Source organism: Trichechus manatus, unplaced genomic scaffold (genome assembly GCF_000243295.1).
Source record: "Trichechus manatus latirostris isolate Lorelei unplaced genomic scaffold, TriManLat1.0 scaffold00292, whole genome shotgun sequence".
Classification (NCBI taxonomy): domain Eukaryota; kingdom Metazoa; phylum Chordata; class Mammalia; order Sirenia; family Trichechidae; genus Trichechus; species Trichechus manatus.
The window spans coordinates 1554081-1567756 of NW_004444228.1; the positions used below are offsets into that span (position 1 = coordinate 1554081).

Below are 13676 nucleotides of genomic sequence, written 5' to 3' on the forward strand. Positions count from 1 at the left end.
ATCATTCTTCTCTAACAATTGTTAAGACTTTGATATATAATCTTAAAATTAACTTTTAAAAGCAAAATATAATACTTGATTAAATTGGGTTTCTTAGCATTGTCATTATTTAGTGTGTGCCAAATAATATTAATACTGAATTATTCCTCACTAAATCTACAAAATGATTAGTAATAGTGTGTTAGTGAATTAACACAAAAGTTAATGGAAATAAGCATCAAAATAAATTCTCTTTGCAGTAACAACTTGAACATTTTAGTAGTCCTAGGGATTCCTAAGCACATAAACTGGAAAAAAAAAACACAAAGGTATAGAGTATTTAGGAAAAAATAATTGAAATAGAAATATTATATAAAGAAAAATAATAAGAGCATGGGATAAAGACATTTACATAAATATTAACAGTAGTTAGCAAAAGCTGAAATATTTTTTTAAAAATTAACAGATGAATTTAATGGCACATTGACATTAATAAAAATGGAGAGCTGTGAACAACATTTAGCATTTTATAATCAAACACATAGAGTTGGCTATCTCATCCTTTTTTGCCCAAACATAATACACACCCTGTCAATACATCAGTTTCTCTGAAAGGACCCACATATAAGACTATAGCATCATTTCCAACTTCTCAGGAGTGTAATCTGCTAATTTACATACCGCCATACACTTCAGCCTCATTTTTACATCAGTGTTTAACACAGCAAATCCCATTTTTGTTTGTACTCTGATAGTCAGGAACAATCATTATTCATTAAAATTTTCCCAAGGACAATAAGGACAGAATTGTTGAAACACACGAAAAAATTTGAATAGACAATACAAAAATAAAGACCCGGTGACAAATCTTAAAAGGCATCTGGCTCTGCCTTCACATAAATGACAACTGAATATTGTTTATCACACTTTGATGACAAGCATTGAAACCATCTTCCACAATGCTGAATCAGAGCAGGACTGGCTGAGAAGCAGGGAGCGCTTTCAGACTTTTCAGTGGTTAGACATTAGACAAAAACTTTGACCCAGCTTTCCATTTGTTGTCCCATTAAATATAAGACTAGCTTATAAAACAAAGCAACAGTCATAGAAAAATCTGTTTTTATTTCATATCGTGGCAAAAGAGAATTATAAAAATACCCTGCAGTATAATCAACTTTCCACTTCTGAACAAGGTACAATTAAAATACGTGCATGTGTGTAATCAACAGCCTATCAAAAGCCATGGAAGACAAAGGGTAATCAAATACAGTGGCACCAAGAGGTAAAAGTACAGTTTGCTGCCAGATTTTTACAACCAATGATAACCTTTTGGTGAGAAATGACATTCCCAAGAGCAATACCATCTGGCATAGAGTTAACTCAAGGTGGTATGGTAGACTGTTCTCATTAAGCAAAGCCATTAACAGTGTGTATCAGATGAAGACGAGCTATATCTTTGAAATGTCAGATTAATTTGTCAAAAAGAAACAAGAGAAATAAGTTACACAAACTAAAACCAAAAGCCCACTAGAGAGATCAATTATAAAAATATATGCTAAACAAGAAGAATATGAGACACCACTCAGTGACATGTGTTTGATTTTCTTATTTTTTTTTTCATCATTTCTTATCATCTCAAAAAAATCAATACTAAAAAATATTCTGGGAGATTCATGACATCCTCTTCTGTAGCAATGGATCCGCCAGTTTTTTCCTGGTTTGTTTTTGTTGTTGTTGTTGTTGTTTTTTAAAGAAAAGAATGCTTATAAACTGTATGTAATCCACCTTTTTTTGGAAAATAACTGGAAACCCCAAACTAAACCAAGTATTTAAGTATTAAGTATTAAGTCCTCACAAGTAAAGATGAAATCATAAAGATAGCTCAGTTAAAGAAAAAGCAATACGTTAAATATTAAATATTTTTAAAATCCAAGTTTACAGAAGGTGGTTGTTCATTTTTCAAAGAAATAAGGATTTACAACGACAAGCTTCCTAATTTAAAATTATTTGATTTATAGAAGTTTAACTGAAGCAAAGATATTCAGAACAAAATTATTAAAGAAAATAAGGTTCACCTATAGGTTCATAGCCAACTTACCTCTTTTTGCTTTTGATGTCAAGTAGTGCATAAAAAGAGAAAGAAATTTGTTTAACTGATTCTACTGTTGTTATATAATGGCTTATACCATTAATAGAATAAAACTACACTATACTCGTGTTTTTAAAGGTTCCTGTGAATAGCAGTGGAGCTGGGATTGCCTGGAAAACCAGAAGTAGGTATTTAAGATTAACTAAGCAGCATCCTCATTGGGTATCTGTGGCAGGGACCTGGGTACCACTGACTGGAAACAAATGGTTACCTCTTCTTACTCTAAATTTTTAAGTTGAGTTCTTATTGATCCAGAGTAATCATAGGCTGATTTTTCTATCTGTAGTAAAATATAATCTTAAGCAATAAGGAACTGGGAGGTGAGGCTCAGTTTAGAGCAAAAAAACGGACAAGATGATCAACATCAGAGCAGCAAGAAAGTCCTTAACATAAGGAAAACATGTCTCCTTCGACTAAAAAAGGTACCAATTATTCTAGCCACCAAAAGTAAGTTTAGTTAAAATGACAGCCCTATTCTAGATTATTATCCTGCAAAATATGTTACATAAATTTATAAATCTCAGTTTTTAAAATTATAGTTGTTTCTTTTAAATAATTTATTTTAAGAGTAATAATCTAATATAATCCATCTCTGGAGAACATCCACTGACTAAAGGAGAGGCCAGCCCCAGAAGCCATCCTTCAGAAGGAGATCTGATTTGTGGAGCTAGGTACACTGAAGTGGCATAAAATAACTACACACCAAAAGAAAGACAGAAAAAAATCTCTGGGGACCAGCAATGATTAAAGTCAAAACAAATTTGGCTTTTGCACGTACAGTTCATAAAGACTCCAAATTTGTAATACTGAGAGTATATCAATGACTGATTATTTTTGCCTGAGAGATGACAAAGTACAAAGAATTTAATGGTTCTATGACACCTTTAGGACTTTACCTTTCTAATAGTAAATAATAGAAAAGAATGAAGTTGACCATTTTGAGTTGTGCCTTTCCTTTTTACTCTCCTACCTTTTGGGCAGAATACACTGGGGCAACAGCCAAGAAAACTGAACAAGCATCAATGAGTAAAGGAGATGGGTGTGTGGAAGAAGGAAGCTGTGCAAGAGGAACACCAGAGGGTGGCAGGTGCTTTATTGCCGTGTAGGGAATACAGTGCACTGTGAATCCTTTCGGGTTGATTAGCTGTACAAGTTTAATTACTAGGTTACTTTAAAAAGTCCAGGTGTTAAGTGTTACGGAACTGTATTCTCACTCTACCATTTAGAACAAAGGAAGAGAAGTAGAAGTGTGGGCTTCCCATAAGCATTATAACTACAGTCATTTGTGACAGGCTCACAGCAGAGTTCAGGATGCTCCTTCAGACCCTGCACAACTCGCTCAGTGCTCAGGAGACCTGCTAAACCGAGGGTAGCTTTTAGAAAGGTCCATCCCTCAAACTGTTTAATGCCTCTTCGGAGTTGATGGGCACCACAGAAGCTTTTCTGAATTAAATCAGTGGGCCCCTATATCCAGGGTAACAATATAGGTATACTTGTAGAAACTGAATCCCATCAGTTTTGAGGAGGGAATCAAAGTGTTAGCACGCTGTAAGAACAGTCAGTTCATAACACACAGATACTTCAAGCTATCTAACAGGCTTGTTTTATATATCAGATAATGAGAATCTTCCTTTTTCTTGATGAAAACTACACTATATAGTGCTGAGATGTCTTAACATATTTATTATTCATAAGTCTATTTAGAAACCTGGATTTTATACAGTGAGCTCCAGTCCAATCATGGAGAAAATAATTTATATTCACAGTATCAGAGAGTCTCAGAGCTGGGAGGAGCCCCTTCAAGATTCTGTACTGAAATCTCTCCTTTACATTTATAAGCACATTTGGGCAGGAGATATAGCTGGCTAACATAGCGAATGCCTTCCTTGGGTACCTAATTGTGGCTGTCTCTTAATATTTTTTCTTTGTATTCTTTGCAAATAGGAAAAGCCCCTTTGAAAGTTATAGTTTGGATATAACATCCCAGAGTGTTTATAACCAAGGTGGTTATGTAGTTACAGTAAGGGCAAATCGGTGAATACAACAGACTGGTGCAGGCAGATTAGATTAAATAGGGTGGGAATAGCACATAAGACACTGATGGCCATTTTCTTCTGGAATACAAATGAGAGAAGCCCAGCTGCCCACCAGGACAAATCCTAAAACTCTTCTCTGCAGGTGGGGCTTTGGATGTCAGGGCAAGGAGATGCTAAAGGCAAGCAATTGTAGTGCCCAACTCCCTAGTGCAAAGGATACCAAATCGTGTTCACTCTTACTATTTCAATAACTGAAGCCTGTGGAACAAGAAAGTACAGTGATATGGGAAAGTGGAACATACATATAAATGGAAAAGCCTCTATAGGAAAAGAAAAAAAGCTTTAGAAAAAAAATCACTGAGACTGTTAGTTCAGGAAGTAAGCTAACAGTACTCACTGAGCTCCTCCCACATACAAAACACGGAAAGATGAGGAGCAAACGCAATAAGAGTAGGCTGTGTGTACCTAGGACATGCTGGATTTCATATATAGTTAGACTTTCCTCACTTTAGACACATATAAACAGTCATGATCCTTAATTTTGATGCTGGGTCTCCACCGCCCCTCATCTGCATATTTCATTAGTCTTCTAACCTATTTCTTTATCTCAGGTGTCACTCACATCTCATCTATTCTCCACCCTGCTGTCAGGATGATCCTGTAAAATGAAAATGGGATCATATTCTTAAAACTATTAGCTATGCCCACGGAATAAAGTCTGCTCTCACTAACCTGACCCTCTGTTTTCAGGTTCCTGCCCACCTTGTCCACTCACATCTCTTCTGTAAGATTGTTCCTAACCACCCTATCTACTTTATTCCAAGGACATCTATTAACATCATTACTTATTTGTCTATTTATCTTCCCTACTATATTATGAGTTTCTTGAAGAACGGGGTGGTGTTTTATTTGACTATTATTGTATACCAAGAGCCAAGAAGAGTGCCTGACACATAGTAGCTGTTCAACAAATTTTGTAAATTTTGATGAATGAGTGAATGAGCAAATGAGTTAATGCAAGAAAGGTGATTTTGGGACATGCTTAAAAGCACAGGCTTTGCAATACAGCAAACAAATAAATGTCTCCTTGATGGAGTGTAATGAAATGTAAAGGCAAATTTCACTACAAAATATTTATCTATTGCTGGCTATACATCTAAAGGGGTGATTATGTGTCTAAGGTTAACACATTTATGTCAGCTATTACCAAAATCGGTAAAATCGAAAATATCACAGAAAATATTCGGATTTTAAAACAATAGTATTCTCCTACACTAGTTCAGTAATCATGTCAGAGACAGAGAGGAAGGGGAGAGGGCAGAAGGAAGAATGGATGGAGAGAACTGAAACGATGCAGAAGCAAAAGATCCAAGAGGAAAGGCTCCAACAGAAGAAGATGCAGTGCAAAGAGCCAACTGCTTAGGCTGCTACTTCCAGAAGAGAGCTTAAATGCTGTGCTTAGGTCCTTACTACAGAAATAACATCTCTTTCTATAAACTAGATGAGTTCCTTTTATATATTCTGCTAAGCTGATTTTAATTATTGATTAAATGGAAAGATTTTGAGGCCTAGGTGGTTAAGGCAACAAGATAAAATGTGACTACAAATAATGATTTGATGAAGATCTACAGTCTGCTGCTAGACTGCAAACTCCTTGATAACCACAGAGTCCATTTTCATTAAAGTTCATCAAAACTGTAAGCATTTGTCAGACTAGCTGGTAATCGAGACCATAAAAACTAAGATGAATGAGCGGGAGGACAGTGGAGTTTGTAGGCAAAGAAAGGGATAAGTCAGGAACAAAAAAGTCAACAAGACATGGCCAGAACTCTGGAATTTCAGGGGCTGAGGTGGCAGAGGCTGAGCCAAAGTCAGAGGCAAAAGTCAGAATTTCTCCCAAAAGGTGAGTTGCAGTAATGTTGCAAATCACTGCTGCACCCTAGGGCGATTCTCCAGAAACTGAGACGTTGTGCCTTTAAAAAAGATGGTGTTTTCTGCTGATCATCTCACAGAATTGAAATCTATTTGAAAATTATCTCATATTTGGTGAAAAACTCTTTATTTTATGTTTTGGATCTTAAAATTTTACATGAGATTTGTATCTATCTCAATTGTTCAACCAAAAGATCCAAAACAAATTAAACTAGTTTTATTTTTATTGATATAATTACTTAAATGATCCTCAATAGAAAAACAACCTTCAATGTGCTTATTAGACTAATTAAAATTATCTAAAAAGATACAGTACAAATGTATTTTAGAAAGCAGTGCTCATCAGAAACATTCTAATTAACAGGAAATCAATCTTGAAGAGAATCATTAATATATATTGTTACCCACCAGTAAATTTTATAATAACCAACAGCTTATATTCAACTCATGAATAAAAGAAAATACTCATAGATCCTATTATTTCCCTTTAAGGCATGTTTTCTTGCATAGAACATTGGGCTGATTATATATGGCATATTTTCTTTTTTTCAGCTTAATGAAAACATTTTATATAGTAAAAGCATCATAAATAATGTTTAATATGTTTTATCCAATATAGTTCAGCCTAGAAAAAAAAAACATATATTGTCAACAACGCAGTATTTTTAGAAGCTACAATCTGTTTATTATAGGTTAGTCAATTTCTGCACTAATTCATTTAACTGGAGACTGTTCAGAAAATGTTTCTGGATTGACCTGTTAAGAATGTATTAGGAATTAACCTGGTTGATTCCATGATATATAGTGGAAAATTCCTAAGGTTATAATGACAGCTTTATTTCCTTCTCCTTCTATTATTATTTTAACATCAAATACATGGTTAGAAATACAAAGCACAAAGTTTATCAATATGCTATGTTGTCACTGAAGTGATTTTCTGGGCTAGTGATAATTCTGAATTCTATGTTATTTATAGCTCTAGTCTTGTATGTAGTAATCATTTATAAGACCAATGACATTTTCTGGTTATCCAAAATTAAAGCACTTAAGACAATCTAATGGTACTCTTACTTATCTAAGCTGACTAGCCTTAGAGGTGGAGGATGTGAAGAATGAGCAGTAAGTAGAAGATTGATTCAGACTGTGTGAAAATGAGGAAAACATTTTATGGAGCTTTTATTGCACAGATACGCCCTTATAGACAGCAAAATGTAGCAAAAAAAAAAAAAAAAAAAGCATAAAGATGTTCCTACTTTTAACCCAGTGATCTCACAGTTGAGAAAAACTGAATAGACGAGAAATTGAATATATGAGGATATTCACAGCAGCATTCTATAATTAACAGCTAATGGGGAACTATCTCAGTGGACAACAAGAGGAAAATAATGATTCATGAGATAACACTTGAAATAAAATTTATGATGCAACAACCTTTCAAATTAAAAATAATACTACGTAGCAACATGGAAAAGCTTATGATATAATGTTAATGGTTTCCACAATTTAATGACAATTATGTTAAATATATACTCAGGTGAACAAGGATCAAATGGTCATACGCAAAAATGAAAATATTTTTCATTACTGTAGTTCCCCCCACCCACTGCTATAGAGTCGATTCCGACTCATAGTGACCCTGTAGGACAGAGAAGAACTGCCCCCACAGGGTTTCCAAGGCTGTAAATCTTTATGGAAGCAGACTGCCACATCTTTCTCCTGCAGAGTGGCTGGTGGGTTAGAACCTCCGACCTTTCAGTTAGCAGCCAAGTGGTTAACCATTGTGCCACCAGGGCTCCTTGTTACTGTTGTTAATATTTATTATTAATTTTTAAACTTATTGTTGTGACACCTTTTTTGTTAAAATGAAATGAGTTATTTATTAATCTTACAATTTATTTTCTGAGTTCTAGTAGATAGTGCTAGGAAATCCAGTTGTAACACTAAAAAGAAGACTTCAGTGGGTTTTATCCAAGTTGGTATCCGGATGAATCATTACCACTTTGGTGATTCACAGGATCTTTAAAGGTACCTTCCAAAGGGGCCTAAAACAAAGCTTTCATAACTACTTTCATATGAGTTATGAAACTAGAAACACCCATCAGAGTTGTTGATTATTTTTTTTAGGTGTACATTTTGGCTATTATGCTCTTCTAACTCAGTATTTCTATCAATTTCCTGAAACATTCTTAGAGTGTTGAATATGTGCTGTAAGTTTCCACATCACATCTTTTAATCAGAATCAGTAGGCTGATTATATGAATCAGAGAACGAAAGTATTAGAGATCCAAAGGCAGAGGTTTCCAAAAAGGAATTAAGGTAAAATTGAAATAAATTAGGTAGGAGGACAGTAAATTAAAAAAAAAAAAAAGTTTTGTAGCAGGAGGGGCAAACTAAAAGGCTACAGTAGGGTCCAAAAGATAATAGAAACGAATACAGCAGGCTGAGTATAAGGTAATAGGGAATGATGGGGAGTGTGGCAAAAACCAGAGAGCATCCCTGTCTAAAAGCAGCAGTTACTACATGGTTCCAATGGTTTGCTGATATGCAAGAATGTAGACCCAGGGCTGCCAGACATCAAAATCTTCCAAAAGAGACGAGACATATAGATACTTATGTGAAATCTTGAGTTTTTAAATGCTGACAATTAATTTGAATTAGTTTTACTTTCTCCTTCCCTCTATTAGCCAAGTAATAGCTGCCCTTGGGCTTATTTTACTTCATGGGCTGTCCCTCTGCCACTTTCGACCTATGGTTAACATGCAAAAATTTCTCAAAATGATGATCTTTATTTGCCAGAAGTCATGTTTTCAATTGAGGCCTCTTCATAGGAAATAATTAAAAAAGAAAAGAAGAAGCTAAAGTAAATTGTGAACATATTAGTAAGCATAAATCAATAAGGGCTTGCAAACTACAAGAACATTATACTAAGACCTAAATGTTCCTGAGGAGCAAACACTTAAAGGATTTTACTTTTATTTTCTATATACTGATTAAGGAGACATTCTGAGTCACTACAAAAGGAAATTACCCCAAAAGGCTTTTTACAAAGATGGCTCCCTTTACTAAAATTACATTCAAAATGGTATGAACAAAATGACAAAATCTGACCAAAATGGACTTGCCATTAGCTACCAAATTGCAAACAGGATCCAGGTGTGTATCCTGCATTGTGCCTGTTGCTAATTTACCTTTACTTATCCCATTCCTTCCAACTCTCATTTTCCATCCTTGGCTGTTCAAAAGAAGTCCCTGGAGATGCCTAAGGAATTACAGTCTGGCTACAAATAAAGGAGGCAACAGGAAGCTAAGCGTAAAGGAGTTTTTACTTTAAGTGTAGGAATTCATACGTCATCAAAGTTAGACTGTGTGGATGGGTAGGCACGAGTGGATGGAAAGAAGGGGAGAGTGGTCTATTCAACTAATCATTTGCATCACATGCACCCAAGGAAAAAATGTTTACCTGGTGGAGCCACGGTTAACCTTTTTTCCTTGCTGAGCCGCTGCCCTTGGATGAATTCACTCATGGAAGGGGGGCCCTTCAGAAGAAATGATTCTGTGGAGGTGGGATCAGGGGGAACTCTTAATAAACTCTGTAGATAGGAAGCCCCTGAAGTCCTGGGACGGCTCTGATCACAAAGGGAAGGTGAAAATTGTCTTGCAGGAGATCCAAGAAAAATACACATAGGAAACAAAAGAGTTTTACTTTAATTACCTTTCAACACCTCACCAGTGACAACATTATTTATATTGCCATTTAATTTTTTTAAACATGTAAGTCAAGATTTTTGCTTTTTTTTCAGTTTCCACACCAGGATACAATTCTATTTGGAAACTGCATTGGATACTGGAAAAGAGACTTATTACAGTTAGTCAGTTTGAACTGCGAATAAAAAATACTTGTATTTCTTGATTCTTTACTGAAAGCTCCTAAAATAAAATTTTTACCATTACCTGAAAATAAAATATTAAGTAACTCAACATCCAGGACTCTGGGAAACGGTCACAAAATCAGGCCACTAAAAACCTTACAAGTGGTTTCTTTGAGCAATATTCACATACCAACTGAAAAAGCATAAAAACCTGCTTTTATGTAAAGAACTGTAAGTATTTCACTCCATTTTACCCAAATACATACATCCTCTTTCTGCCAGTCATCTGTTTTGGTAATATGGACAAAGGTTCACCTAAGAGAACACTTTCAGCTCCTTGTCCCGCTATCGAGAAGCTCGTAAATAGCACCATTATCAGAGGTACACTGACCTTGAAAATTGTAACCCTCCCCTTGTAAAACAGAGCTTCATTCTTAACATTCACCTTTTAGATACTGGTTTTTAGGTTGGAGGTAAGGGGGAGGCATATTTATGCACGGAAAGAGCAGCAAAAAATGTTGACAGGCACTTGAAAATTATATTACGGTGAATCAAGAGGTGGGATGAGGATGATATGTAAACACACTTCTCAAAAGGTTTTGATCTGCAAAGACCAACATTAGCAAGGTCTATATATCCAGCTCCCATTTTTTCCCTTTTCCTTCCCCTCCTCCATCCTCCACAATAAGAACACATTAATTCTTGCAGTTAACTAAAATCTGGCCACTGCACCATACCATGAAGATCGCTGCATGCATACCTTTTCCTCTGAGTGCCACTGCTGACCCGAATGGTGGGTGTCTGTGGGCCCTGACTATGCAGGAGGTAAGTGTCTATGGTGGGCACGGTGACTGATGCCTCCCCACTTACTTTAGGGCTGCCGATCTTGCTCTTTCCAAGTTTGCCTTTGCTGCGTCGAGACTGCTCATGGTCAAACTCTAAGTCCTCCAGCCGCTGGGTCAGGGCGAGTTTTTGCTGGATAGCCATTCGTAACAAAGTGTTTAGAGTCTTCTTCTCGTCCTCTGCGGCTGCTAGCTGTCTCTGCATTTCATCCAACTGTGTGACATACTCATCACATCTGGAACCAAAAAGGAAAAACAGTCAGGAGAAAATCTTGGTGAAGCTGAATTTGGAACTTAAGTTGAAAAGAAATAAATATTACTGGTATTTAGATATTAGACCACTGGTCTCCCTAGAAGCAGACCGGGGACAACCTATAATACTGGAAAATTGGAAACAGTAGAGTAGGTTTAATAAATGATGGTTCATACAATGGAGTACATATGGGGTATTTTAATAGGTGATATCTTGAAGTCCAGGGGCAGAATTATTGTGGGGGCTGTTCTGTGGTGACAGAAGAATCAATAGCAAAGTCAAGTCTCCACAGCACCTTAAGCGTGTTGTAGAGAGGCTCTTTCTGCTGTATAACATGGTATTTTTTGGAGGAATATGACAAGTTTCTTATAGGCTATATCTGTGATATCGAAAAGAGATCCTTGGGTGGCACAAATGGTTTGCCCTGGACTACTAACCTAAAGGTTGGCTGTTTGAACCCACCCAGAGGTGCAGGGGAAGAAAAGCCTGGCAATCTACAATCAGTAAAGATTACAGCCAAGAAAATTCTATGCAGCAGTTCTACTCTGTAAAACGTGGGGTCACCATGAGTCAGAATCGACTCAACGGCAACTGGTTCAGTTTGGCGGCATCCAAAAGAATAATGTTTATAGAGAAAACATTCCCTCCTTATCTATAGCTGTAGGTTTTATTTTAATATGGTGCAGATTGCAGCTGTCATTGTTTTCAACATGGCAGACTGGCCTGATTTAGAAACCTGAACATTTTCAATGATTTCTGCAGTGGATTAATTACTCTTGTGTGTGGCCTTTCTAGCCATGAGTTGGAATCAACTTTACGGCAACGGGTTTGGTTTTTTTCCTAGTCGTGGTCTTGTAACTCCCATCCAAGTGACTGTATGATAGGGTAATTGTGGTCAGAGAGCCAACTCCAGAGCAGAAAGGAGAGCCCATCACCACCACCAAAGGGGAGAGCCGCAGCAGAGACCCGCAGGAGATGGCGCAGTGGGCTCCCTTGCCCACAGAGAAAGCTGAGTGCCTTTCAGTAGAGACTGAGGGCCAGTGAGAAGTCTATGCCTAACCCACGAATTTGGGACTGGCCAGACTCCACAACCTCATGAGCTATTTCCTTTATATGGTTCATGAGTTCTGTGAGATGTTGCAGTGAATTAGGGAACCCAAAGACAGGAGGGAGAGTACTGAGGGGAGAGGGAGTAGTTGATATTAGAGATGATGGAGTGGTACAGCAGCTTAGAAAAGTTAGGTATTTGGGACATCTTTAACCTCTGCCTCATGGGAACCAGCTTTGTGCTGATCCTTATACAAGAAATTATTCATTTAATTTCTCATCCAGATGATAAGGCAACGACTTGTCAAAAAAAAAAAAAAAACAAAAAACAAAAAACCAAGCTTTGAACGGGACTTGGATATAAAAGAATGTCAGGAACATCTTTATTTCTGTTTGATACTTATGCTGCAGCAGGCAGACAAGGTCAGAGATCTTTTCCCCACCAAACATAAAACCTGAGCACATACATATCCGGAAGGAAGAAGTAGGGTGGGAGAAAAGCTCATCCTGAATTTTTCTCTTTGAGTTTATTTACCCAGTAAGATGTTGAGGGAGCCATAGTGGCCCAGTGGTTAAGAGCTATGGCTGCAAATCAAAAGGTCAGCAGTTCAAATCCACCAGCTTCTCCTTGGAAACCCTCTTGGGCAGTTCTACTATGTCCTATAGGGTCGCTATGAATCGGAATGACTCCGCAGCAATGGTTTTTTTTTTAAAAAGATATTAATAACAGGTACAGTCGGCCCTCCGTATCCATGGGTTTCGCATTCGCGGATTCAACTAACCATGGACCGAAAATACAAGCAGACCCCCACCCCCTCCTTATGCCCGGTTTCGGTTTCCCGAGGTCCCGGGGTCCTGAGCTCAGCTGGAGCCACGGCCTCCGCAGCGTGCATCCATTCAGCGGCAGCCTGCCGGGATCCAGCTCCCTACAGTCCTCAGAACTTCACCTCTTAGTCTTCCTTTTTCGGGGGCGCCTCGGCTAGGCCGCTCTCCGCAGGCAGGAGGGAGTGTGCCACCGAGGCAGGGCCTTGGTGCAGGTGTGGGCACTGGGGCGGGATGGGTTCTTGGGCCGTGGCCATTTTATAAAAGGAACTTGTGCATCCGCGGATTTTGGTATTCAAGGGAGTCCTGGAACCAATCCCCTGTGGACGGCGAGGTACGACTGTACTCTTCATTCGCCAGCAGATGGCTCTTGACTATATGGAATTCTTAAGTGCAAACTTTGAAATCAGCACCAGCCTTGGGGCATTTTAAAGGGGAAAAAAAACATCGTAAAGAAAAAGACAGGCTCTGTAGTGAAACATTTTAAGACCTAGGTGGGTCCCTATTTTTTTTTAACCTTGACTGTCAAGAAGGGGCACAGGGGCAATATGTATGTCATAAGAAAAAGCAGGGCGCTGTAAAATAAATACAATGTGAATTTCAAGAGCCTGAATTCATCTTATTTGGTCCGGTAACAGTATATTTTAAATACTATAAAGTAAGGCAGTTACTGTACCTGAAAAAACAAATGTCTTTGAAAATGCACTATTTAGAGGGTAATAATTCTTATATAAACCAGATTAAGGC

The 13676-nt window shown here is 37.4% G+C and overlaps 1 protein-coding gene across 1 annotated transcript in view; it reads right to left on the reverse strand.

The window, feature by feature from the left end:
* Window positions 1-13676, reverse strand: part of BICD1 (BICD cargo adaptor 1) — a 75810-nt gene that overhangs the window by 22318 nt on the left and 39816 nt on the right. Inside the window, exons 5-6 of the mRNA XM_023725208.1 lie at window positions 10726-11043; window positions 9557-9750 (exon numbers count right to left, since the gene is read on the reverse strand). Of these exons, the coding sequence (XP_023580976.1) occupies window positions 9557-9750; window positions 10726-11043 (512 nt within the window). The remainder of the gene's footprint in view (window positions 1-9556; window positions 9751-10725; window positions 11044-13676) is intronic.